The sequence below is a fragment of the Ictidomys tridecemlineatus genome, chromosome 13 (assembly GCF_052094955.1).
Source record: "Ictidomys tridecemlineatus isolate mIctTri1 chromosome 13, mIctTri1.hap1, whole genome shotgun sequence".
NCBI lineage: Eukaryota > Metazoa > Chordata > Mammalia > Rodentia > Sciuridae > Ictidomys > Ictidomys tridecemlineatus.
Genome location: NC_135489.1, coordinates 96,131,492 through 96,159,281, shown reverse-complemented (window position 1 = coordinate 96,159,281; position 27,790 = coordinate 96,131,492). Strand labels below are relative to the sequence as shown.

General features: G+C 46.6%; 2 protein-coding genes and 1 long non-coding RNA gene across 7 annotated transcripts in view; 1 reads left to right on the top strand and 2 right to left on the bottom strand.

The window, feature by feature from the left end:
• The window catches only part of LOC144370058 (putative serine protease 47), a 405,363-nt gene that overhangs the window by 185,946 nt on the left and 191,627 nt on the right, over positions 1-27,790 (top strand). The gene's annotated exons all lie outside the window — the stretch shown is intronic.
• LOC144370212 (uncharacterized) lies at positions 556-1,756 on the bottom strand. The gene is made up of 2 exons (XR_013430107.1): positions 1,538-1,756; positions 556-1,051 (listed from the first exon to the last, which is right to left on the bottom strand). It is a non-coding gene; the product is annotated as an uncharacterized LOC144370212 (long non-coding RNA).
• On the bottom strand, positions 10,517-27,670 carry LOC144370046 (putative serine protease 47). Of its 4 annotated transcripts, XM_078030637.1 has the most exons (6): positions 26,646-27,670; positions 18,754-18,780; positions 17,787-17,949; positions 15,738-15,974; positions 13,023-13,160; positions 10,517-11,011 (listed from the first exon to the last, which is right to left on the bottom strand). In XM_078030637.1, exons 1-5 carry the CDS (start codon positions 26,812-26,814, stop codon positions 13,148-13,150), a joined length of 609 nt encoding a protein of 202 aa, XP_077886763.1. In that variant the 5' UTR covers positions 26,815-27,670; the 3' UTR covers positions 10,517-11,011; positions 13,023-13,147. The 4 variants fall into 4 exon arrangements, 3 of the variants coding, with proteins under 3 accessions (XP_077886763.1, XP_077886761.1, XP_077886762.1); XR_013429970.1 differs by lacking the exon at positions 18,754-18,780 and adding an exon at positions 20,763-20,815 and having other exon boundaries at positions 13,023-15,974; positions 26,646-27,656; XM_078030635.1 differs by having other exon boundaries at positions 13,023-15,974; positions 26,646-27,659.

Below are 27,790 nucleotides of genomic sequence, written 5' to 3'. Positions count from 1 at the left end.
TTTACTCCCAAGGTCACTCACACTCTCTTCCTTCTCATCCCAGGCAGAGAACATAATTCACTCCCGCTTCCTGGAAGAAATACTTTCCTCTGAACCATGTATAGATATCTTGTCGCTAACAAAAGAGCTGGACCAGGAGGAAGAACTCACGCCTGCCCAGGTAGAGAGGGAAGTAGGGTCCCCAAGTAGACCAGGTAGGAGGTACACGGGTTATACTCCTCACAAACAATGGCAGGAACACCAGGGGTTGGGGAGAAAGAAAAGATAGAGAAGAGAAAGAGGCACCACAGAGAACTATGGAGGTAGACAAACTAGGTTTAGGGGAGGTGGAGAAAGACACCACGTGGATAAGGCAGAGAGCAATACTGGCCAGCTAGGAGACAAAGGGACACAAATAGACAAGAAAGGGAGTGGCCACAGGTGGACAGAGGATCAAGGGATAGCACGTAGATGAGGAAGGCACAGGACCCTAGTCATGTGGCCCACAGGACGTCATCTGTCCCTATCCTACCTATGATCCATGTTTCCTTGAGTGACTTCACAGGACACAGGATGTAGAAGGGAAAGGAAGGAGACAGAAGATTCATGGATGGGTTCAGGGCATCAAGAAGAAAGCCCAGGAGGGTGGCCAGCAGAGACTCAGTCTGTCCCTTCACTTCCCACCTCCCATAGAAATGATTGTCCCAGTCCCTGTGGCCCATGTCATGTATGTAGAAGAGTTGGCCAGTGCCCATATTCTCCTTCAGCTTGTGAAGAAGCAGCTCTGCAGGGGCCTCAAGGTCATGGTATGTCCCAACAGGACTCAAGAGCTTCCCAGGCACCTGCCAACCAAGGTGCAGAGAAGCGGAAGCATCACACTGATCAAGGGGCCAGCATGGAGGACTGGTCCACAGAGGTGGCTTCCCAGGTCACGAAGAGGCGCAGGGCCATGGAGCCAGAGTTGCTGGGATCGAAGGACACTGCTGTCCTCCAAGGCCGTCGTGGGTCATCCTCGTTGGGGACCATCCACTCCAACCATCCTCCCCATAATTGCAGATCCTCCTCCTTAAACCTGGGGAACAAAGGCGTAGTGGGTCCCAGAAAAGCCACTTCTGCTGGGGGGCCACATAAGACAGCCAATGGCTGCAGTGTGGACGATGAGCTCCAAAGCCTGGATTTCCTCCTTATCTCCCAGCACCGCCTGCTGCCCTGGGGACTGTCCCAGAGCCAGGCCCCTCCAATAGAAACCCTGTGCTCAGGAGACCAAGCACTCCAGGCCCCACCCCCCAAGAGGGGACGCCTCAGCTCCCACCCTCCTCCAGGTGCCAGGACCATGAAGAGCGCTCTCACTGGACGCTCATGCAATGTGCAAAAGATACCCTGCACTGGGCCTCCCCTCCAGGTCATCGGAGGGCAAGGTGTGGACCTGGAGCTAGGTGGAACCTCACGGCCTCAGAAGAGAAAGTGTGTGTCATCTGGCAACCAGAAGAAGAGGCCCTGAGGACAGCAGTGTTGGCCGGTGGCCTCTGGGGTGGCTGCCCCTCAGGCAAGATCTCACCTTTGCTTCATTCTACACCAGAAGGGCCAAAGGTCTTCAGCTTGTGAAGACCTTCTTCCCCACACAGGGCAGTTCCTGCGGGTTCTCAGGAAAGTGAAGGGGGTGGGAGGGTACAGGGAATGTAGTAAGAGGGCAGGTGGGGGGCAGAAGGGAGGGTACTAGAGGGGAGGGTCACAATGTTCAAGCCTTGGTGGGAAGCTGTACCCTGGTGGACTGTCAGTTATAATAAACGCAGTTTGGTAGGAAACATCTTCTGCAGCTGCTGCCTTCTGCCATGTGGTCTGTGCACGTCCATGCAGTGAGAACTGAGAAGAGATAACTCAGGTTGCCAGGACCAAGGGAGCACAAGCGTCCATCCACTGGGTCTTGTTTGCAGATTTAGACTGGTTCTTCCTCTTATCCTAGGACAAAACCCTAATCATCGCACCATTGAAAAGGCCTCTCTTGGTTTAGGGAATCTTCTCTGGGCATCCCTTCATGATCTGTGTCCCTTAAACATCTCTCTTACCAATTATCAGAGGGCCAGACATGAAGAGGAATCACAAAGAGGCAAAGCACATCTTCCTTGGTGGTGTAGCTCTGGGATCTGAGGACTGACATGTGGCTCTCAGACCGTAGTGTTAGTCCCCTGACACTGAATGTCATCAAACCCCAGCTCCTAGTGGCAGCAGTTCTCCTGTTGCTTTCCTGGGGGCAGCAGCCAGCCACTTCCAAAAATGCCCTGGAACTCATCTGACAGACCTAGCATCTCCTGTAGCTTGCCACTGCTCTGGGTCACTCTCTGTGCTGGCCACCTTAAGGTTGACCTGCACAGTTTGCCAGTTTTCAGTGCGACCAACTCGTCCTGCTCCAGTTGAGATGAGAGTCTGAATCTACAAACTCTACCCATCCCTAAGAGCCTTCATTAGGACTCATGCTGCAGCAGAATGGGAAGAGGTACAGATCATGAAGGGATGCACAGCCACTGTTGGCATAAGGAGATGGGGAAACAAATTTATTTGAATTAAATAGATGGGCTCAAGCATGCAGTGTCCTAGCAGATACCCCCAGTATTTCTGCCTAAGCATGGTTAGGGGAAGGACTCCTTGCTCTCCAGGCTTGGGACCACTTAAGGGCCCCCAAAGGGCGGAGTCATCTGGGCAGGACCTGATATGGATGCAAAAGGCTCTGAGTGACCATGAGGCTTTTGTGGCAGCCATGGCCATCACAGACAGGGGCATGCTTTTCTATAACATGCCTCTTGAGATCGTTGGTCCCTCCTGTGTCCTTTGGAAGGAGAGTCACTTTGGAGCCTTCAGTCCCCTGTGCCATTAACCAGGTTTCTGGCAATAAGCCTGGAAACAGTGGTTTTGTCTTTTTTCTTAGACAGCTTCTTTCTCCTCTCCTGAATGATCATGGACAGTGTGCTTGGACTGATCCCCAGCATGGCCATGGTCTTCCTGTGTAGGTGGCCTGAGGAGAGATCATGGCCTTCCTCCCACCCTCCCACCCCCTCTACAGTCCTGACCATGAACTCCCTGGGGACCCAGCAGCCTGGAGGCTCTGACTGCATCCCAAGGCAGAACCACCACTGACATAGCTCTGACCCTCCCTAGTGTCATCCCTGCCCTGACCACAGCCTGACCTGTGTTCCTTGTGGCCGTCCCAAATGTAACCAAGTTCTCCTACAAACCAATGAGAAAAAGAAACTGAGGCTACACAACATGGATTGCACATTTACAAAACCGGGAAGTTTGCAAAGGAGAATGGTTTAATTACAAGGAGGCTAAAGTTTAGTGCTCCTGATAAGAGCTGGAGTGAGTTCTGACATGCACAAAAGGGATCAGATGTGATGTAGTTTGTGGTCTGTCGTGTGTAATCAAACACCATGGTTCTTCATAGGACACAGGTTCCATGGGTTTCACAGACAGGGACACAATGTTTTCTCAAGTATTTCTTGACAACTTTGAGCCCTCCTGTCTCATTTGGATGGAGAACTGCTTTGGAGGCTTCAGGCCCCTGTGCCATTAATCAGGTTTCTAGATGTAATTCTGGAAACAGTATGTGTTTAGACAGCTTTTTTCTCCTCCCCTGAATGATGCTGGTCAGCGAGGATGGACAAAACCCCAGCATGGCCATGGTCTTCCTGGGTAGGTGGCCTGATAAGAGGACAAGGTCTGGCTTCTAGGGGAAGAAGTCACAGCGCCCTAGGGAAATGTCAACTGACACCACCAGCAAGACCCACTCCCCCTATTACTGATGTGCTCTGCTTTCTGACTGTGACCACAGGGACTGGCCCCTTTTGGATGCATGCCCTTGGTTAGCTGCACCTTCATTGAAACTCAGTTGAAGAAGCTCCTCCTGGTGTCTCTGCACTGGGTAGGCTTGGTCAGAGTCTCCTGTTTCCCGGGACCTTGGCCAGCCTGTGCCATGCCAGCCAACATCTGAGCCGTGGTCTGCTAACATCTTAAAATTTATACTTTAGCTCATTATAAAAAACTTTAGGAAGACCTTCTCATGACACACATCACTCATCAAATATTGGAATTCTAAGGTTTTCAGTAGACTTTCGTAGACTTTGCCTCCATATCAGCAATAAATTCATAGACATAGGCAAAGAGGGCTGAACTGAGGGAAGGGGTCTAGAGAGATGCTCTAATATAGGGGGCAGTTATAAGGGGCTGTAGGGACTGCTGTCCAAGAGGAATTAGTCTGTGGAGTGGGTAGGAGCCCTCCTGGTTAGAGAGCTGTGTAAAGAAAGCCATGATGTCTCTCAGTTCTCTTCAGAGCAAAAGAAAGCTACATTTTTTTGCATGAGAAATTCATGTGGGCTGGGGCTGGGGCTCAGCAGTAGAGAGCTCGCCTAGCAGGTGCAAGGCCCTGGGTTCCATCCTCAGCACCACATAAGAATAAATAAGTCAAATAAAGGTATTGTGTCCAACTACAACTAAAAATAAAAATATTTTTTAAAAAGAAATTCATTGTGAGCACTTACCACCAAGTGGAATAGAAACCCTTAGGGCGTGGGCAGTAGTAGGGTGGTTTAGGCCTGGGGATGGGGGAGAAGGAGACATGGGAAGAGACAACTGATAGATGAGTTAGCTTTTGGTCACTGTGACAAAATACCTGAGAAAATCAAGTTCAAAAGAGGAAATTTAACTTTGGGTCATGGTTTTGTGGTTTGTTTCTTTGTTACATGGTAACTTGGACACATTGCTTCAGTCCAGCGGGAGAGCACTACACTATGGCAGGAGCCGTAGTGAGAATTCCTCTTCACCTCATGGCTACAAGGAAACAAATTGGAGGACATGGTCCTCTGCACATCAAGAGCACCCCACCCTCATGACCGAACTTCTTTCCATTAGGCTCTGATACTTACAGTTTCTGTCATTTCCCATTAGTGGAGATAACACCTCTGAAGTGGGGGTTTAGGATGATCATGTTTTCCTAGGTTAATTTTTAGGGCTGTAACACCTGCTTCTGTTGAAACCACTGACTTCCCTTGGGCCTCTACTGGTGTCTGATGGTGACCTTTAGATGTCTTGGGGCTGACAACCCCACAACTGGATCACACCCACGCCACCACTTTGGGAACCCATGTCCTCTAAAGAACAATGAAGTTGATTACTAATGACAGATATGACCCATTTCACCTCCAGTCACTTTCGTGCATGCCTGAACTCTCCCCAGTTCTTTGTCCCATAAATAGCACTAAACCTTGGCCACCTTGTGGTAAAATCATTGTTCTTTGCCAACCTCCCCATTCCAATGATTGGCAAGCCATGTGGTGCGTAGCTTCCTTTTTACATTTTTTTTCCTCACTGATTCGTAGGAGAACTTGATTGGATTTGTGCCAGCCATGCTCAATATAGGTCAGGCTGAGGTCAGGCTGTGTCACACACTGTGTCAGTGGGGGTCTGTCTTGGGATGGAGTCAGGACCTCCAGGCTGTTTGGTCTCCAGTGAATGCACCCATCAGGGCTTAGAGGGGACAGAAGGGGTGTGACTTGGGTTATATTAGGGACTGTCTATAGTTGGGTCAGTCCCAGGTCAGGGACAGGTCACACGCTCCACTCTGCACTCTGGATGGTCAGGGGCTGTGGGGACCTGAGCTGAGCCAGACCCTGCCTCTGGCTGCTGCTGCTACTGCTGTCGTCCCTGAACCCTGAAGTTTCTCTCCCCACACCCCCAGCCCTTCACACATACTGTGAGGGGCCAATGGGAATACCCGGGTACAAGAAGACCTGCAGCCAGTGAGCAGAGTTTTCAAGGAAGGTGTCATTTTTGCATTTATTTCTTATGCTTTTGCTTCATGTCTGACCATACACTTCAGGACTATAGGGAACTTATTTTATTTGCCACTGTCAGGAAAAAATATCAAATGGAGCAGAATTGGTTCTGGGCACTTGGAATGAAGCAAGAAGCCATTGTTAATCACATACCACTGGGAACCACAGCTCAACCTTTATCTGGGCTGCACCCCACCCCACCATGCTGACCCAAGTGGGACAAACTACCTGTTCCTGAAACACGATTAAACTCTTGATCTTCTGGACAAACCACTCCTTCCACCAAACTATACAGAGACTTAAATTGTACTCATGCCCCTTCCTACAAAATGGCTTATTTTTTCCAGCACGGCAGTCTTCATTCGTAACTCAGTGCTGTCATCCCCAAAGCCCTTGCTGTTAAGGCTCTCCATGCAGCCAGGATGCACTTGGGCAGGTGCCCAAGTTGTAGGTGTTGTCAGGTCTCCAAGGTGATTTGCACTGGCAACCCAACTCCACATTAGGTGCCTTCACCATTATCATACCATTTTTATTTTTCCCCTCAAAACAGTGTTATTGAAATATTATTTATATACTATAAATCTCACTCATTACAAGTAGACAATTCAATGATTTTTGGTAAATTCATGGATTTGGGCAATAATCACCTAACTTGCTATCTTCACTCTTGCCTCCACTCCTAGAAAAATGTCAATAATTTTAAGTCCTTTTTTTTTCCTATGAGCATTTCCTAGGCATTCCAGATAAATAAAACCACAGAACTTGTTGTCTTCTGCATCCAGCTTCCTTCACTTAACATAACCTATTTGAAGTTCTAGGCAGGTGCCTGTATTATGCTTCTTTTTATTCCATCCCATGGTTGTATCACTATGATATTTGTTTACCAGTTGACAAGCATTTGGTTGTTTGCAGTTTGGAGATATTATGTACAATGTTGCTATGAATATTCCTGTGAAAGTATTTGTGGAGACACATTTGTTTTAACTATTTTATTTTAATTCTTTAGTTTACTTACTTTCTTTTTGGACATGCAGTTTTGTTTTTCTTGGGTAAATTCTGAGAATTGAAACTGCTGGGTCATGTGGTAAGTTTTTGTTTAATATTTTATAAATTTCCAAACTGATTTCTAAAAGGTCTCTAATTTTACATTCCTGCTGAAATGTGAATGGGTTTCACTTTTTCTACATCCTTGCTAAGTTTGGATATCATCTCTTTTATCAGCCATTCAACTCAAATTAAGCGGTCTCCCATTTTAGTTTTAATTTGCATTTCCCTAATGCCTGATGATGCGGAACATATTTTCATGTGCTTCATTACCATTCACAAATCTTTTATTTTTCCAAATAAAAAAATTAATTCCAAGCTCGTCCAGTTTGTATATTATTATACTTATTAGTGTATATTAATTGTACTTAGACACATTCTCATTGCCAAACCCAGAAGCCTCTTAATCTTAAGCATCTCTTACTCTAATAAAGTGATCATTAAAATTAGCCATTGCACCAGGTTATTGATTAAATATTTAAAGGTATTATTTATGTTATAATATCTTTTGATTTCTAGAATTTCCTTTTGACTCTTTCTTGGAGTGTCCATCTGCCTGTTGACATCGCCCACAATGTATTCATAATTATTTCAGATTCTTGATCTGAATTTTTCAAAATGCCCACTAAATCTAAGCCTGGTTTTGATGTTTGGTTTTCCTTGAAGAAATGTTATCTGATTCTGTTTCTTCTTCTCCTTCCTCATCCTCTTCTTTTTTCTTCTTCTTCTTCATGTATACCTTGAAATTTTCTGTACAAAGTCACATATGATCTGCTGGGTGAAAGGTTCATCAATGTGCAGTGCGATGTTTTGTGCTTATCTGGTGAGTATTTTAGGCTGTTTACTGTTTGACATGGCCATGGGGGTGACAGACTGTATTTCCTCTGCTGTCCTTACTTTCGTCTCCGCTCTTGCCTGTTAGTTGCCCAGTGGATCCTTACTGATTATGGGCTGAGACAGTTCCTTCCTCTCTCATTATACAGAAGCCCTACTGAGGTGGTGCTGAAGTGAGCATGTGGGACAGGAAGCACTCCCTAGTCTTAGGATTAGACCTCACAGTCTCACAGGGAGCCTTCATGCACTCCCAACCATGATAGGGCAGGAATGAAAGAGGGAGCAGGAGGTTGATGTTTGCCACTCCAAGTCACTTAAATGCAGATAAAGTCATAAAGATCAGCTCTGGCATGACACTTTCTCCTGTAGCAGCTTTTATAGAGTAGAACTAATACTCTGGTAATAGTTCAGAATGGTTATTTTCCCCATGCCATTGCCACAAACAGGGGTACTGTTTGATCCTCTGGTCTAAAGCCTGAGAACCTGACAAGGCTCCTGGAGGTAGCACCCAAGGGAGTGAGGGACCCCAGTGCTCCCATGGCCTCTCTGGAGTTCAAGTCTCCAGCAACTGCTCCACTGCAGTTTAGGTTTCCTCACCCAGCACTGGTGCCGGTGCCAGGTGTGTGAGCCTCGGCTTCCCTTCAGGTACGCCTTGAGTCTCCAGATAAGAATGTCTCTGCAAATGTGAGGGTCACCGTTTGCCTGGGGACCTCAATTATCTGAAGGACCTAAGAAGAGGTGTGGATGCTCAGTTTGTCAGCCTTCCTGTTTTGAGAGTGGGAGTGAGGACTTCCAAGCTCCTTCTGTTCCAGGCTGGAAGCAGCATCTCCAACGACCTTGGCTCACTTCTTGCCCTCTACAGCTCTTCTACAGTTGATCTTCCAATGAGCAGTAGCCTGTTTCCTTGCACCACCTGTGAGGGTAGGGAGGCCCTAACCAAAAATTTCAAATCCTTCCTCCTGATAATGCTCTCCCCATAGGGCTGCTTGAAACCCTGCTCCAGGCCCAGCCAGTCACTCCCTCTCCTGAAGGCAGTATCTGGAGCTCACATTTGGGAGGGGTCATAAAAAGTCTCTCCTGGGTGATTGAGGCTGGGTTAGGGCAGCCTACAGAAGAGGGGAAAAACAGGCCTTCAAACTCTTTCAAAGTGGCATTGGGCTTACTCCTCTGTCACTACATGCTTCCTATAACATCTCAAGCAGTTTCTGAACCTTATATGCTTCAGCTCACCATTGAAAATAAATGACACTGAGTACTTGAGTTGCTTCACCTAAGGAAAAACCACTTGGGTGAAGCTGATATTCGGTGGATCTGTCATGAGGACTAGGTGTGAGTTGAGATCTCTTGGTTTAGAGTGCGAGAATGCCCACGGATCAGAGAATCTCCCAGCCCCTGCAATAGGAAAGACATTGCCCGGGTCCCCAGCACCAGTCAGCCTGAGGTTTCCATAGCACCAACAGAAGGTGGTACTCAGCCCTGAACCACCCAAGCTCCCCTGACCCTGTGCAGAAGATGCATGGACCACATGCCGTGCAAATAACTCATATGCAGACCATAGTTCTGAGCAGTCATGTTGGGTGAGATCACCTGTTTTGTTACCAGATGGAAAGCTCTTGTCTTCCACCTTCCATAGAGTATGGAGCTCCAAGACCCATCAAAGATGGTGGTTATACCATCATCCATTAGTAGAGGTGCTCTGGCCAAAGGCCAGGATTGTACTTAAAGCTCCTACAGTGTCTTCACACTGGAAAGGCCATTGTTGATCCTTCAGAAGGTCAAAGACAGGGAAGTCCTATTGCTAATGTTCATGAGAGTTCATCCATTCTCCTGTCCGTAAGGGTCCAGGAAATTGAGAAATATCAGGGTAGGAAACATTTACCACTGAAACCCATAAATGGTGTCCAGTTTATGTGACCATCTGCTAAATAAAAGCTCTCCCTTTCAACAAGGGATCTGAACATTGGGGGTGGGTATTGTGAGGCCTCTGGGTTCCTGTTGGCTGCATCAAAACCTGTGTCCAGCATATTTTTGGGAAAGACAGCCACAATACTTTAAAACTTATTTTTACTGGACCCCTAGTATAGGATCAGCTACATCAACAAGGTGACACTGGGATCCAACCCCAAGAGGCATGTGGACACAAGGGTAGGTGTACCCTGGGCCTTAGACAACAGGCACCATGTTCATGGGTGACTGGGCTGGGGAAGTGGACAGTGTCTACATGCCTGAAGCATCCTGTAGATGTAGATGAAAAGCACACCAGGTGTCAAAAAGGGGGCAGAGCTCTGAAAACCGCTGCCTTATGAGGATGAGCTTTCAGTCTGGCATCAGGGCCTTCTCTCTGCTTCTTGACCAGATTCCAGCCCCCACCACCGACATCTGAGAGACCTCTGGCTACAGGACAGGACCAGTCGTCATTCCTCAGGTCCACTGATTCAAACTAAGTCTGGGTTGTATGGTAGAAGTGTAGATAGCTTTTTACAAAATTGTTTTCAATATATCTGCATCAGATCACATATCTACTGAGGGGAAGCACTGCCTCCCTTACACTTGGACACCAAGTGTAAAGCCTGGCCTTCTCTGAACAATCCGGTGCTCCCCAGGGTAGGAGCAGTCAGCCAGAGCAGAGAGACCATGACTATTGCTTAGAAAGCCCCCTGGCTCCCAACTTCCTCACAGTCCACCCTATGGCAGTGCTTTCTGCCCCAGGGCCCCTTGGCTGAAGATTCCTAAGAAGACCCCTTCCTCTTCCTTCTGGAAGCCAGATGACCAAGTGGAAGGGAAAGGAGAGCACTGAGGGACAGAAGGAGCCCAGAGGGCAGCACAGCCAGAGGAACAGGAGGATGAGTCTTTTATTTGGGTTGGTTTGCTGAACTTGGCTTTGGGAGTGGCAGATGATGGACAGGGAAGCTGAGGAAAGGAGCTGTTTAGATCAACAGTGGTCTTGAGTGAGAGAAGCTGCAGCAAGAGGCCGGAGGCCTGGGCAGAGGAAATATGTAGGGCCCTGACAGTCACTCAGGGACCTGCTGCTGTAACATGAGGATAAGTGGCACAAGGAGCCAGGTCTGTGTGCACATGAGCGTGTTCCAGGGCCCGGGGCAGCCGGAAGCTCTCAGAGGCTGGGATGGAAAGTCTGTGGGAGGAGGGTCAGGCGGAGGGTCTGGCAGAGAACTCCGCTTCCTGACTTTACTGATCCAGTCAATGAAGTAGGCAACCCTGGTGAAGACGCTGGGGTAGATGGGAGGCCTGCAGTCCAGGCCCCAGCTGGCCAGTCCTACCAGGACCCAGGCACTGGGGCCATAGCAGACAAGAGGACCCCCAGAATCACCCTGAGGAAAGAGAGAGAGGAGTTAGGATGGGGGCTGAGTGGGGGCAGAAATACCAGGTGGCAATGTTGGACACCCTGGGCTGCCACTATGTGAAGCAGGGCCCTAGTGAAGGCCAATCAGTTCAAGCCCCCAATGAGGGACACCAGAATGAAGCAGCAAGAAGCTCCGGAGATGATCCTCCCAGTGGAGATCGTGTTTCCAAATCCATCAGTCCATAGCCCCTCCCTAAATACTATATTTAGTAGTACACCTGGGTAGCTGTGAGCACCATAGTTTATTCCTGTTTACTGCCGAGTAGTGCACTAGTGTAGGGATATTGTTTAGTTTATTCGTTCATTAGCCTGCTACTGATCTTTTAGCTTTTTCTTAGTTTTGAACTATTACCCAAGAAACCTGCTGTGAACTGTCTTGTAGTCATATAGATGTCTTTCTTGGACATCTACAAGTCTTACTTTCACTTCTGCTGGGTAAATACCTAACATTACTATGTCTGGATTGTATGGTAGAAGTGTATATAGCTTTTTACAAAATTGTTTTCAAAATATTTGCACCAGATTACAACGCTACCATTCGGGTATGTTGAGGGTTCCAGGTGCTTCACATCCTTGTCAACAACTGACGTGGCCAGTCATTTGAATTCAGCCATTTAATTAATGTGTAGAGGCATCTCACTGGTGTTTGAGTTTGTATTTCTCCTGTGCCTGACAATATTGAGAGGTTTTTTCATTTGCTTGTTTGATATCTAAATGAACTCTCTGGTAAAGGGTTTCTTTCAATCTTTTCAAATCTTTCCATTTTGAAATAATGTAGGATTAGGCTAGATTTGCAGGATACTACAGAGGATCTACATATCCTGCACCTAGCTTCCTCTAGTGTTAACATCTGACATAACCATGGTACAAATACTTAAACCAAGGAAGTAGAGATGGTACAATATTATTAAATAAATATTCAGATTTCACTAGGAACAAACATCCCTATTCTTTTTTAAAATATTTTTTCTTAGTTGTAGTTGGACACAATAAGTTTATTTTCTTTATTTTCATGTGGTGCTGAGGATTGAACCCAGCTCCTCACACACGCTAGGTGAGCACTCTACCAGTGAGTCTCTGCCCCCAAATATCCCTATTCTATTCCAAGATCCAATCCAGGATCCCATCTTATCTTTAAATACCAAGTTTTATTAACCTACTTCAGTCTCATTCATTCCTTCTTTTCTATGACATTGGCATTTTTGTATACTACCAACCAGATATTAGTATTATTTTTTATTACCAGGGACTGAATCCATGGGCTTTTCACGACTGTTCCACATCCACACTTTCTTTTATTTTTAATATGAAAACAGTCTCCCTAAGTTGCAAAATGTCTCACTAAATTGCTGAGGCTTGGCATGAATTTGCAGTCAACCTCCTGAACCACTGGGCTTACAGGTGTATTCCAACACACCAGGTGACCAATAGCCCCCCCAATTGTGGCTTACCCTTTATTTTTTGATGATTAGACAGCTGATATGAACTTACAGTAAAAACCCTGGGTACAAATATAATGTTAAAATACAGAAGAAAGCCAACAGTAAATCCTGTCTGCAGAAAATTCAGAATCAATTCCAAAGACTAAAAGGAAATCTGCTGGTTAGGGACAAGAAGGGAATGGAGAGTTGTGGGGAGGGCTGGTAACAGGTTGCATCAACCTCACAAAAGTCATCATGCTGTGCACTTACAAATAACTCATCCTGTGTGTATGCTACACATCAAAGTTTAAAACAGGCAACTAAAATGGATACTGTTTGAGGGTCCTCACAGCAGACAGCTTTGTGCTGGGATGGGCTGAGGAAGGTGCTGGTCTGAAGGAAGACTGATGAGGAATGGAGCCCACGGAAAATATGTAGAAGGAAGGAAGCAGGAAGTTTGGGGTCTCCACCAAGACACTTGAGGCCAACACAGGCCCCCCAGGGGAAACTGAGGCCAGCAGAACAGGCAAGAGAGCAGCAGAGCCCGACCTTACTTACTTGGCAGATGGCCTTTCCTGTTGAGAAGTCCCCCACACACAGCATCTCCTCATGCACAGAGTAGATCCTGCCTTCTCCAGGTGTTTGCCCATAGAAGGTATTGCAGATGGTGCTATTCATAAGACTCACCTTAGCTTCCTGGAGAGAGTAGGGCAGTAACAATGGCTCTGTGAAAATGAGAAGGAGGTGAGTGACATGCACTGTGCCTTAGCAAAGAACCCAGATGACTCAGAACCCCCACTCTGCCTGACGCTCACCACTACTCTCAAGCATGGGTTTCAAACCTCGGTTCAGTCTTCCATGCTAAGCCCCCCACCCTTTTCTCAAAGCTGTCCACATACTTAGCCTATTCCTCCAACAACAGAACAACCTTTCCTATTCCACAAAGTGGCAAATCCCACTAATTACGTGACTCCACTCCCTGGAATTCAGCAACCATTCAGTCACCCACCTGTCCTCTCATGAACCATTCAGTCTACTCTCTACCCATCCATTACTTACCTTTTTGCCATCTCTTTATCCACTGACCTGCCCACCCACACGTCCACGCATTCATCCATTCCTCCATCCATCTACCCCTCTTCCCACACTCATTTTCCATCTACTCTCATCAATCTCTCCATTCTTTCTTCCTTCTCCCCATCCACTAACACATACGACCACCCATCCACCAACTTCACCCATCCATCCATCCATCCATCCATCCATGCATCCATCCATCCATCCATCCAATCATCTTCCCATCCAATTCCATATTCATCCTCCCATCTGTCAATCCATCCATCCATCCATCCTCTCACCCCATCACTTATCTATTCACTTGTCCTTGTGCTAGGCATATTTTACACACTGAGGTACAGGTTGACATTTGAGTTGGAAGAGACAGAGCAAGTAGAAGAAATGAACAAACTGTTAAGTGCTATGGACCAGATAGAACAGGGAGATGACAGCAGGGATTGCCTATTTCAAAATAGTTCACATGATGGAGTAAAACTGGGAGTAGCTGAGCTGAGCTGTAAATGTCAAGAAGAAAGAAGTAATGCAAAGAGCAGAGGGGAAAGAAAGCTAGGCTGGGAAAACAGCAAAGCAAATGGTCTAGGGATGGAGGTGGCCTTGCTCAAGGAGGAGCAAAGTGGACAGTGCTGCGAGTTATCAGATATGTGAGGGATGCAGCAGGAGCTGAGGCAGAGAAGGGGCAGAGCACTGATACTATGTACAGCCTTATAGCCAAGGTGGGGAGTTGACATTTGATTCTACGTGCCCATAATAGGCCACCATGTGGGGACTTGAGTAGAAGTACACAGGATGGAAAATGGGAGAGAAATTTGGAGTCAATAGGCAGGAAACAGTGATTTATTGTGCCAGGGTGGAAAAGAGCAGTGGAGTTCCTACCAGGTGCCTTGGAACACTGTCTGGAACATTAAAACAAGACTTGGATCTTGTCTTCAAGGAAGAACCAGAATGTGTTTATACACATATGTGTGCTGGGGGCTGGCCATCCCATGACTAGGGAGTGTTCCTAACACTGGGTGGGCAGGTATTAGGCTTGTGGGCAGAGCACTCACTGAAGACACGGTCTGTCCAAAACACCTATAACACCTCTGTTGAGAGACACGGAACCAAATGCTGACCCCATGGATGATTACAAATTTGTACTGTTCTTTCTTTCATTGAAAATACACCAGAAGCATTTCCCCAAACCATCAACAATCCTTTCTTTATTAAATCATCCAGGCATAAGCCTTTGTCTATAATTCTCTTCTTTCAATCTGACAAGGCAACACAAAACCCCAAAGCTTTCTTCATTATGCAGTTTACATGACAAGAATGGGAAGTGGACAAGATAAGAGCTAGGTGAGCTCATAGACATTAACCATTCCTAAATTGGGATCACTCTGACTTCATCATGCAGGCTCTGGGGTCAGATGCCACATGTGACTTCCCACTTTTCCCAAGCACCTTTCCAAGGATTCTCAAAGGCCTGTGTGTTTAAAGTTTGGCCCCAACCCGTGACACTATTGGGAGGTGCTGGAATCTTGAAGCAATGGGGTGTACAGGAGGAGGGTAGGTCACTGGAGGTGTGCCCTTAAAGGGGATGTCAGGAACCCGGCCCCTCCTCTGGCTCTCTGCTTCCTGGGCAGCACTGCTCCATAACTTGCTCAGGATGTAAAGTCATCCCCATGTAACATCATAAACCATGAATCAAAATAACCCTTTCCTCTTTTTCAGTCATTATCTCAGGCAAGTTTGTTTTGCTTTGTTTTTACAGTAATGGAAAGCCAACTAACAACCCGGAACGGGACAGCCCCCAGGAACAGCTTTTGAGTTCATTCAAGTCTTCCCAAACCTTGGCTGATTAAACACTCGAATCAAAAGCCACAAAGACTCCAACAACCCAGATTCTTGATTCTAGTTGTTAAGGATCCCCAGATATTCAGGGACTGGGCCACATGGAACTCTGAAGCCTAGAATCATACACTTTCAGAACTAAAGGGATGTAGCACTTGCCCAGTCCTCATCTGAGAGATCATGGAAATGAGGCACAGGGGGGTCAAGTCCAGGGGCTTCAGGAACCAGCCTGGGCCTCTTGCCTGGCTGAACCACCCCTCTCCTGTTGCCCTGATGCTTCCTCCTGTCCTTCATTTCCCTTCCTGCCTCTCCCAGGCCCCCTCACTCTTCTCGGAGAGCCTTCCCCAGCCAGTTATCCAACAGGACCTTTGACTGGGCAGCTGCATGTCTGCACGTGGGAGGCAGACAGGAACCACATAGGGGGTGAAGTTCACAGGCAGGTGCAGCTGCAACATGGCAATGTCACTCCCGAAGACATAGAGCTTCTCAAAGTCTCGATGGGTGATAATCTGGTTCACGAGCATCTTCTGGGTGTGCTGGGTGTGCTGGTACAGCTGGGTGTTCCCCAGGAAGACCTCATAGTCCTGTGGTGCCTGGGATTTGCTGGAGGAGGAAGGGCCCATTATCAGCATCGTCTCTGATTCAGGGGCCCCCACTCTTCCTGCATCCTCATCCCACTGCCCACACTGCTCTGGACCCCCTTCTCCCAGCCCTGATTCCAGGCACCTTTGTCTCCTCCCTTCTAACACTCAGGAGCCTTCTCGCTCTGGGTTGATGAACATTCAACTCACAACCTCAGGACGCAGGGCTTCCCACCACCTCCTAGAACTGGAGGAGCTGAGAATCCTGGTGCTGGAAGGGTACTAAGGGGTGCCTCAGATCAAACCCTCTTACTTTCCTAGGAGGAGCTCTGGACCATTACCATGTTATGGTTCAGATCTTAAATGACTCCCATAGGTTCATGTGCAAAAGGCTTGGGTGCTGGTCTGTGGCAATAATGGGAAATGGCAGAAACTGTAAGCAGCAGAGCCTAGTGGAAATCAGTTAGGTCCTCAGGTTGGGGGTGCTCTTGACATGTTGGGACCATGTACCCCTATTTGCTTCCTTGCTGCCATGAGGTGAAAGGGACTCCTCCACCATGTGCTCCTGTCACAGTGTACTGTTCTCCCACAGGCCTGAAACCATGTGGCCAAGTTTCCATGTACCGGAGGTACTAAGTAAACCGTGACCCAAAGTAAAATTACCTACTTTTGACTCAATTCTCAGATATTTTGTCACAATGACAAAAAGCTAACTCATATACCAGGTCTCTTCCTGTCACCTTTTGATCCATCCCTTGGCCTTACCACCTCCAACCCACTCCCTCAGGGTTGCTTTTCTCCACTTGGAGGTAAATACTCACAAAGAATTTCTTAAATGCACAAATGAGTGCACAGAATTGAAGTTCTCCTGTTTCTGAAGGGGAATGAGTAACTTCATGGCTTTGTTCACACAGTTCTCAGACCTGTAGGGCCCCCATCCATATCACAAGCCCAACTCTTCCTTTAAGGAAGTCCCTTGACCCTGCCCCCACAATGTAGCTTCTCTCTGGACCCCTTCCCTCACATCTGCCCTCCTTGCCCACTTTGAGCTTCTTCCTGCATCATGCTGACTGAAGCTTGTTCCTTGTCTTCCTGAAAAGATGGAGACACACTGGCATGGGATCTCGCCACCCCTCCCCCCCCCCCGATGTCATGGAGGGTTTCAGGGGACCCTGCACAGATTCAAGAGAAGCTAGCTGAGGATTCAGGGACAGCAAGTGTACAAACTGCAACTCCCCTACCTGGGCTATGAGTCCCTCCTTCCCTCTGGGTCCCTCCACATGTGTTCTGAAGTTAGCCACAGAGACAGGCCCAGGAGGGCCAGGAGAGGTAGACTCCTGACTGTCCATGTCATTCTCCAAGGCTGGGGAACCCTACTCTCCCCACTAACGCAGCCTGACACATGGGGCAGGGGTAACTCTGGCTCCTCCCAGGAATGAAGTTTAACAAAAGTAATGAAAGAAATCATTTCACTGCTGATCATATCTGGTCTCTGACTAGATTCTTACTCTCAGGAGTGTAGGGTAAGGTGCCAATGTTCTCAGCACACGTCCTTGTCAGGGGGGACAGACATAGGGAAGAGGGGTCTCTCAGCTGGGGCTGAGGATGAAGGATGATAAGGACCCAGGAAATGAAGAAAGCACTGGGTGGCCAGTGGGGAGGACAGTCCAGGTGGAGCAGACACTGGATCAAAGAAGGAGCAGTGTGCATTTGGTGGCAGCACAGGGACCCCAGCAATACCCAGAGGAGGGCCATCCCCTCTGATCCCCTTTTCTCTTCTCACCCTTCCTCCCCTGCCAACCCCCCTGTGAGGGCCCCAGGAAGCATAACTCACTTGAGAAAGCAGTGGGCTGTGGAAAGCAGCCAGTGGGCGTCAATGAGGACAGCTCCGCAGAGATGCTGGCCCAGGTAGAGCAGGCTGGCCTGCCACGGCCACTGGCCACTCACCGAATCATGGCCAACATACACCTTCCCTATCACCTTGGTCTTCCCGCACACTGTGGAGACAATCCCCCCACATCTGTTAGAGATACATGTGGTGTCCCATACCACCCCAAGGAGGTCCCTCCTTCACTTCACACATGGGAAGGCCAAGGTCAAGGGACAAGTGACCCAGCCCCAATGATTGAGGGCTGTCTTGGCTTCTGACTTCAGTCATCACAGCCCAGGCCTAGATGGCCTAGTACAGCTGAGCAAGAGCTGTGGGGATATTGGTCTGGGGGTCTGGACAGGAAGGGGCAAGGTGAAAGGCTGCTCACAGCACAGCCCTGGGACTGGGAAGGATTCCCTGGGGCCTCACTCCTTCCACCAACACAACTCTATGCCTACTTTGCAGATGAGGGGAGTGAAGTTCTCTGGGGTTACTAATCTTACTTTTCAGAGGTCCTAGTTTCTAGGCAGCTGTTTTCACTCCACACCCTCCACCCCAGTGTCATGAGGAGCAAAGTCACCAGCAGGTGTCTGTAGTACTGTGTGACCTGGGGCAACTGACCCCCACCCCCTCATGGCATGCTCCATTGCTAAAGGGGTGGGGCAGATGGAGACAACTCTGTTTAGAAGACTTCTATCTGGGGGAGGATCCATGGTCCTCACAGTTGAGAAGGGTTATCTTGGTCCCTGGCTGTGCTCCCAGATTTCTGGAAAGGGACCTGAGACTCCTGAGCCTGACTGCCTCTGCCTCTGGGCCCCCTACAGCCCTGGGCCAGACCTGGGCCACGCATCCTGTTCCACAGCCTCATGCCTGAGCTCTGGCAGGGATTCCCACCCATAAAATCTCCGCCAGATTGGGAAACCTGACCTACCTTGGGTGATGTCGTCTTTTCGGACTTCTGCTTCAGGGTAGAGACAAAGAGAACACACTGGTGGCTTCTCACTGCCCGCCTGGGCCTGCTCCTGCCCCCTCCAGCCTCTCCCACCAGCCCCTACTGCAAAGGGACCTTGGGCCCCGCCCACACAGCCCCAGACCCTGCTGGCTATGGGCTCCAGGTCCTCCTGTTCCCCTGGGAGTTCATCTGCCTTTCCTGGCGGCTGCCAGAAACCAGGGGTACAGGCTGCCTGGAGACGGAGAGACCACAGCAACAACAACGGCCGCAGAGCCATGAGCCTGGCCTGGTGCCCATCCGGGACTGCTGGACTCTGGGGATGACCCCACCCTGACCTGCACCTACCCATGCGCAGAGGGTTCCTCACCCTGCCATGAGACAGGCATCAACACTCCAACTACTGCACCCACCACCCACCCTCCACCCACCTGACTGTGCCCTCAGCTGCCACCACAGGCACTGGAGGCCCTGGCCCTCATCCCAAGACAGACCCCCCTCACACACACTGGCCCAGTACCCTGACCCCTCCCACACCATCCTTGACCCAATCAAGGACCCAGATCAATGAGAAAAGGAAGAGGAGGCTACCCATAGAAAAAGAGAAAGGATATTCAATAGTAATTCATCCCAGGGGTGTGGCCCAGAGGCAGGGCCATCCTGCATTCCAAGGCAGCTCTCTATGTAACACACTGAGTTTGGAATAGTCAATCTACATTTATTTTCCCATTTCTTTTGCTTCATTTCTGGATTATAAACATCAGACTACAAGGAACTCATCAATCACTTTCAAAAAAAAGGGGGATCAAATGGAGTAGAATTGGTTCTGAGCACTTACAATGGAACAGGAGGTCACTGAAAATCACATCTCAGATGCATACCTGGACAATTCTTTTATTCACCTGCTGTCCAAAGTGGGCCAAACCGCCAGTTTCCTGAAACATTGCTAAACTCTGCTGATTTTCTGTACAAACTATTCCTTCCAACCAACTATTCAGAGACTGAGTCTGCACCTATGTTTGTTCCCACAAAATAGCTTGATTTTTCATGTACCAGTATAGAACAAAAAACAAAACGAATGCTGGTGAGGATGAGTGGGAAAAGAAACATTGTACACCACTGATGAGAATGTAAATTAGTATCATCCCTCTGCATAAAAGTATGGAGGTACCCCAAAAAGCTAAACATAAATTGTTTATACCATCCAGCTATCTCATTCCTGACATATACCCAAAGGAATCAAAGCAAGCATAGTAAAGAGATACCTGCATACACAGGAATGAGATATCTTCATCTATGTACTGTTCTCAATAGCCAAGCTATGAAGTCAGTCTAGATGCCCATCAAGAGAAGAATGCGTCAACAAAATGTGCTACATAAACCAGTCCTCATGGTGCATCCCAATGGCACAGGAGACTGAGGCAGGATGAGCTCAAGTTCCAGGCCAGTGTAACAACTTTGTAACAACCTATCTCCAAATTTTAAAAGGGACTAAGGAGAAGTTGTTCATTCATAGAGCCCCCTGGGTTCAATACCCACCCAGTACGATTTTAAAAAAAGAACTTCATATATGTGAGAAGTAGAAAATCTGATGATTCATGTTCAAAAAGTAAATTCTCAAGTAAGTAGATTTTAGAAATTCTAAATACAGGGAAAAGAGAAGGCAGAGTAGAAAATCACTAAAGGACAGTTTATGCAGTACCATTCATATGTGGCAGCCTTGAGACTTAAACACATATAGTCTCCTAGAAAAATAGGATGTGGGAATAGGGACCTGTTTAACAGATTAACAGGAGGAAATACCACATTGAGAAACATTAATTGAAGGGGAAAGAGATCCTAAATGTGGAAAGAGAGTTTTCTTATATGGGAATGTGGCATCTTAGGCAAAGTTCACTAAGGTTGTGACCTTCTTAACCAATCTTAGTTCTTAACCAATGAGGAACTGGGGGATTGAACTTGTGTTTAAGAGGATAAAATACATATTGTACCTGCTCTCTAAAAGTCTCACTTCTGTTGCACTCTGTGTCTCCATGTTCTTTCCCTGGGATTGGACAAAAGATCGTGTTTCAGAAACACATGCGTGTGCGTGCGCGCACACACACACACACACACACAGAGAGAGAGAGAGAGAGAGAGAGACAGAGACAGAGACAGAGACAGAGACAGAGAGAGAAATATTAGTATTATTCAGCTATAAAGAAAAATAATACCATGTCCTTTCAGGAAAATGGATAAAATTATAGATCACAATATGAACAAAATAAGCAAGACTCACAAAGACAAGTGGAAATGTGTTCTCTCATATGAGAAATCTTGAGGGAAAATATGATATTAAAGAGGGCCTATAAGGGATAGAGGAGGGAATCCGGGGGAGGAAGATTAATATAAAAGGAGGAAAAGGGAAATGTAGCTACAATCAAAGCTCCTTAGAATCACGTATGGAAATTTCCCAATGAAACCCATTATTCTGTACAATTTACATTCCCTAATGTGTATAACAAAATTAAACTAGATAAGCCTCTAATCGTTTTTTAATTTGTGAAAGGAAAAGACTGTGAATGGTAATGAAACCCATGAAAATATGTTCCACATCCTTAGTAATTAGAGAAATGTAAATTAATACTACAATGAAACACCATTTAATTTCATTACAATGGCTAATGAAACAGACAATACCAAATGTTGGCAAGGATGTAGAAAAAGTGGAACCCAGACACATTTCAGAAGGAATATAACATAAGGCATCCTTTAGAAAGAAGTTTGGAAATTTATAAAATACCAAACATAAAGTTACCATGTGACCTCGTAGTTTCACTTCTCAGAATCTACCTAAGAGAAAAAAAAACACATGTCCCCAAAGAAAGAAAACTAAAGAATAAAATTAAAGAAAACTAAAGAATAACACAAAATAGCTCAACTTAGAAACATGTGTCTCCATGAATACTTGCAGAAGAATTTTCATAACAGCATTGTTCATAATATCCGCATTCTGCAAATGCCTGTCAACTGGTAAACAAATATCAAAGTGTGGTACACGTATGCTTTGGAAGAAAACATAACAAAACACAGGTAAGTGCCACAGCCTAGAAATTCAAAAACGTTACCCTAAGTGGAGGAAGCCAGTTGCAGAGGACAACAAATTCTGGGTTTCCATTTATCTGAAATGCTCAGGAAATGAAAAAAAAAATTTTTAAAAATCTGGTAGTTATCTAGGGGTAGAGGTCGGAGTGGAGATTAAAATAGCAAAATGGGTGATTATGGCACAAATCTATGAATTTAACACTGTTTCAACGAAAAAAAATTAAAGCAGAGAGATAATGCTTTAGGACACATAAGATGGAGTTGGGAGAACATTGCAAGTCACATGTGAGACCTGGGAGCACTCACAACTGAACCACTGAATTTGGCACCTGCCCAAGTGCATGCTGGCTGCATGGAGAGCCTTAAAGGCAAGGCTTTGGGATGACAGCACTGAGAGTCGGGAATTAAGACTGCTGCTGGAAAAATTAAGCCATTTTGTAGGAAGGGACATGAGTACAATCTGAGTCTCTGGAGAGTTTGGTGGAAGGAGTGGTTTGTACAGAAGATCAAGAGTTTAACATTGTTTCAGGAAACAGGTAGTTTGACCCACTTGGGTCAGCATGGTGGTGTGGGGTGAAGCCCAGATGAAGGTTGAGCTGTGGTTCCCAGTGATGTCTGATTAACAATGGCTTCTTGCTCCATTTCAAGTGCCTAGAACCAATTCTGCTCTATTTGATTTTTTTTCCTGATATAGGCTAATAAAATAAGTTCCCTACAATCTGAACTGTACGGTCAGACATGAAGGAAAAGTTATAAGGAAATAAGAGTATATTGGATAAGAGAACAATAGAATAAGTAGATACAATGACAACAGGTATTTATGCCCCAATCATCAGTGCCATTAATTATATAAAAGAGACACTTCATGAGTTAAACTTTCAGAGAGACCAAGGTACAATAATTCCTTGAATCACATAATAATGGAATGAAAATAAAAATGTACACCAAAACCCCACAAGAACTAAATGAAGATATAGAGATTGAACAATACATGTTTGAATGATGAATGGATGATAGAAGAAATCAGGGAAGAAATTTGAAAAAAATTCTTAGATGCAAATGAGAAGAGTGATACAATATACCAGTAACTGTAGGTCAGTATGAAGTTAGTTCTAAGAGGAATGTTTAAACAATCAAATGATGCATCTAAAGGCCCTTAAGAAAGAACAAACCAAATCCAAAAAGAGAAGAAGGAAGGAAATAATTAAGATCAAAGCAAAAATTAATGAAATTGAGAATGAAGAAAATATAAATGCTCCATTAAACTAAGAGTTTTTGAAAACATAAAAAGATGGATAAGCCCTTAACCAAAAAAAGACTCAAATTAATAAATTCAGAGTTGAAAAAGTAGAAATCATCACACATATCACAGAAACAAAAAAATCATTATGGATTATTTTGAAAAATTATACACCAATCAACTGGAAAACCCAGGGAAAATGGGTACATTTCTACACAGCTATAATCTGCAAAAATTGAAGTCAGAGGAAAAAGAAGGTCTAAACAGACCAGTAACTAGCAATGAGAAGCAGTAATGAAAAGCTTGTAAGAAATAAAGCCCCAGGTCTAGATGGATTCTCAGCCAAATTCTAGGAGACTTCAGGAAGAACTCATGCCAGTGCTCCATGAAATGGAAAGGGATGGAATAAGTCCAAGTTCCCTCTGTGAAGTCTGTATCCCTCTAAGTCAAAACCAGATAAGGACACACTGAGGAAAGAAAACTGCAGACCAATATCCCACATGAACTTAAATGCAAAATTTCTTAATAAAATGTTAGCAAATCACATTGAAAAACATGTTAAGGGTATACAACATGACCAAGATGGATCAAAGAGCCAGGGATTAGACCAGAAATTATGCCTCCTTTAGAAGCAAATGGAGACTCAACACTCCAAGAATGACTTTCTTAAAAGGACCCACACAATTCAGGAAATAAGGGCAAGAGTTAATAAATGGGTGTGTATTGAATAAAAAAAAACTTATGCACAGCAAAGGAAACAAGATTTTGGAACCTATAGATTGAGAAAAAAATCTTTGCTACTCTTCTGACCAAGAAGTACAGAATACATAAAGAACTCAGAATGCTTAACATCAAAAATCAAACAATGCAATAATAAATGAGCAAAAGAAATAGACACTTCCCAAAGGAAGAAATAAAAATGGCCAACAAATACATGAATAAATGTTCAATACCATTAGCAATTAGGGAAATTAACAACCCCAAGATTTCATCTCACTCCAGTCAACAAGACAGCATCAAGAAAACAAAGAATAATAAATGCTGGAGAATATGAAAAAACACAGCAACACTTACACACTATTGATGTGGCTGTAAATTAGTAGAAACTCTATGGAGATAAGTATGGGTGCTCCTCAAAACACTAGAACTGAAGCCACCATATTACCTAGCAATACCACTCCTTGGTATTTATCCTGAAGATTTAAGGTCATCAAGCTATAGTGATACATGCACACCCACCTTTGGAGCAGCACAATTCACTATATCCAAATATGAAACCTAGGCCCATCCAAAGATGGAGTAAGAAAAAGTGATATGTATTGCATGGCTCTCTCTTGTCCAGTGTGGCTGTGGAGTCTCGAACCAAGACCTCCAGAGACCAAGCTAGAAGCAGGTCTCATTTGATTACGTAGTTACCAAGTATATATACTTGGGCTGTAGCTAAGCAGATTATAGGCGGCCACCAATACAGTTTCTGGCCAATTGACCCTGCAACAACCAATCAAGGAGGAAGCCATGGAGCAAGCGCTGGGACTGCAACATGTGGCCTCACTCTCAGCCCCTGTGCCTATGGGGTAAGCAGATTGCCGCTCACGTGCCCAGCACAAGGGGAGTGATTTGCCACACTGGTGCCCTTAATGTATGCCATGTATGCAGGACTCCAAGCACTTGTCCCCACAATATGTGTGTGTATGTGTGTGTGTGTCTATACATAAACATATAATAGAGACTGATTCAGTGTAAAGTAAAATTAAATTATGTCAATTTGAAGGAAAATGAATGGAACTGGAGTCCCTTAAGTTAAGCAATATCTTCTAAAATGAGAACATCAACAGTTGGATGTTTTCTCTCATATGTGAAATCTATAGAAGAAAAAGATAAATAGAGGTGGCGGCTCATGAAAATTGAAGGAACATAAGTAGATTTGATGAAAGGGACTATAGGGAGGAAGCAGGAAGAGAAAGGAAGAGAATGATATTGTTTAATTATATTCTTATTTCTTGTGCAATGTGAATAAGAAAGAACAATTCTCACCAACACCAAAATAACCAGTTGCCCTTATGAGAGCTGGAAATACTGTGAAGGTTAATCTGATGCTATGTCAATATGAGATGTCATATGGCATGCTCTTTCTGTCAGCAAATACAGTCCTAGACTCAGAGGTGAGTCAGCTTCTGTGGTACCTGATTGATCTGGGATGAGTTCACGCCACACTCCAGAAATAAGAAAATGTCTTTTGGCCATGCCCAGTAAATCCCAGAAACCCCGAAGAAAGGAAAACCAGGAGACCAGATTCTAGGAAAGGCCTGGAAGGAGGTGGAGCCATCAAAACAGCTACAACCTAGATGGAAGGTACCTCACACCATCAGCTTTCTCTATGGCTATAAAGGTACAGGGCATACCAACTTGGATCCTTCTTGCCTGGGTAAAACCCCCCTCTGGATCCTGAAGAGACTCCAGACTCACTCACAACTTCACAGAATTCATCCTATGCCTGTGAAATTCTCAGAGAACTCTGCTTTTTTTTTTTTTCCGGCATTATACCTCCTCAAAATCAGATCAGCAGCTCATAATTATGAAGTGAGGTTTGCTTGTTCTCTTTGCTGCTCCACTTCTGCCTTAGGACAAATTCTCCAATTACAAAGCACCCAGACACCACCACCCACACTTCTGAACACACACCACATTCCCCTCAGTCAGTCCTAAACAGAACAAGGTCCAAATGAGGAATGCACAGCAACACATTAGGGACCCCACCACCCACCAAAGGAACAGGGGAACACCCCAGCCCTCTGTACTCTACCAACCCTCCAGGACCAGCACAGGCCTCATTTTCTCACCCAAATAACCGCCCTGTGATCCTCCTGCCCATCAAGACGGAAGGAAAATTTCGGGCACCCAGAAAGAGCCACAAGGGCCCCCCAACAGCCCCCCACCACGCTGAGAGCACATCCTCAGTGTCAGTGCGCAATACACGAGCACCACACATTAATAATACAACAGGAGTCTCTTTATTGCACACGACTTGGGGTCACACCGTTCTCCCGTCACCATTCAGGTGCTCTGTCCCCCAACAGCCCACCTACGAGGGCCGTCAATCACGGTGTGACCACAGGGGACCCAGCACACTCCGCTCAGTGTGTTCCCTTCTGCAAAGTCGCTAACGTCACGGGAAACGCGCGTCCTTCAGCCTAACAACCCTGATGCCAGCTGACGGTGTCCCCAACATTCAGAGCTTTCACAGTGACAAGGAGACGACCTTCACCACTTCCTCTGACACCGACAGGAGCCGCGGACCTGCTGACCAGGACCGCGCTTCTCAGGCACCGCACAGGTGCCCCGGAGCCCGGGCCCCACACAGGCTGCAAGGGTCACGGAGGGACGGCGCCCCAATGTGGGGGCCGCACTGGCCAACGGCCCCTCACTTCGGGGCCTGGTGCGGGCGGCCCACGTCCAGGGGAGGCCAGGACGGCGCTGCCCGGCGAGGCACAGGGGCCAGAGGACCAGGAAGGGACACCTTGGGGACGGGAGAGGCTCGCGGGTCCGGTACCTCGGGCCTCTGGGACTGAGTCTGGACGCCGCCTCGGGAGCCCTGCCGGCCGTTGGGAGCCCGCCAACCGCGCTCGCGCCTGCGCCTTGCCCCGCTGCAGCCCCAACGGACGCTGGAGCAGTTGGAGGGCGACCAGAGAGCATGCGCTTCCAGCCAAGCACGTGCGCATGCGCGAGGGGTGCAGGAGGGACCCGGGGGCGCCCTGCAGGAGGATGAGGTGGGTCGGGAAGCCTGCGAGGTGTCTCCAGCAAAGCGGCTCCTCCTCCAGAGCCTCTGGGCTGGCCCTTCTTTCAGCCTGAGCGTCTTTAATGACGAAGTGATTTTCACTGTTATGACTTAGACACCGCCCTGTGCAGCCCTTGGGAGCTCTCTACCCTGAAGCACTGGCTCCCCATTTGGGCCCAGTGTTTTCACCCCCTTCCCACTAACTCCCTTTGGTTCCTGTTCACTCGTCCAGACATCAGTGTGTGCTTTCCTCCTAGTCCAGCTGCAGGTTCCATTAAAGAATTATAGGTCTGGGTAACACTCTGAAAACCCCATTCCTTGATTTTGCCTACTGAGCACATTATTGCATACGGACAGCCCTCCCAGTATATACAGATGCCCACATGTTCTCTTTGACAGTTTTACTCCTATGTTTGATGAAGATTTGGCAATGTCGACCAATTTGGGTACACACCAAATGTATCCTCTTCCTTTTCTACGCCATGGCATATTTTTAGCCTGAAGGTTTCAAATGTATACTTGGATCCCATTGACCCTGAAATGCTTTATCCCAAAACAACAAACAAAAACAATCCTTTGATACTCTTTCTGGAAATTTAGGTAATTCGTATCATTTCTTTCCAAAGGATAATGTGGAAGACATGTCACGTGTGATGCTGCCAAGGTCCTAGGACGGAAAACCTTTACAGTAGGCGGACAGGGCCTTCAGCCATTCTGCCAATGTTCCTGATGACAAGGACATCCATGTTCACAGTGTTTTTATTTTTTTTTTCCCTTCGGCAATCAATATGAGTTCAGGACTTTACAAGAATAAAGGTAAGATGGTAGGACAAAAGGATTTCAATGCTCCTTCCCATGGCCACTTTGCACAAATTGCATTTGTCCAGTGGTATTATATGAGCAGTTTGAAGCAGTGCAAG

Excerpts from the sequence above, each read along its gene's own strand:
- LOC144370046 (XM_078030635.1), bottom strand. The coding sequence starts at position 26,814 with ATGCGCACGTGCTTGGCTGGAAGCGCATGCTCTCTGGTCGCCCTCCAA. Across the intron at positions 18,781-26,645 it reads CTCAGTCCCAGAGGCCCGAG|AAGTCCGAAAAGACGACATC; the intron begins GTACCGGACCCG and ends ACCCTGAAGCAG. Across the intron at positions 17,950-18,753 it reads AAAAGACGACATCACCCAAG|TGTGCGGGAAGACCAAGGTG; the intron begins GTAGGTCAGGTT and ends TTGTCTCCACAG.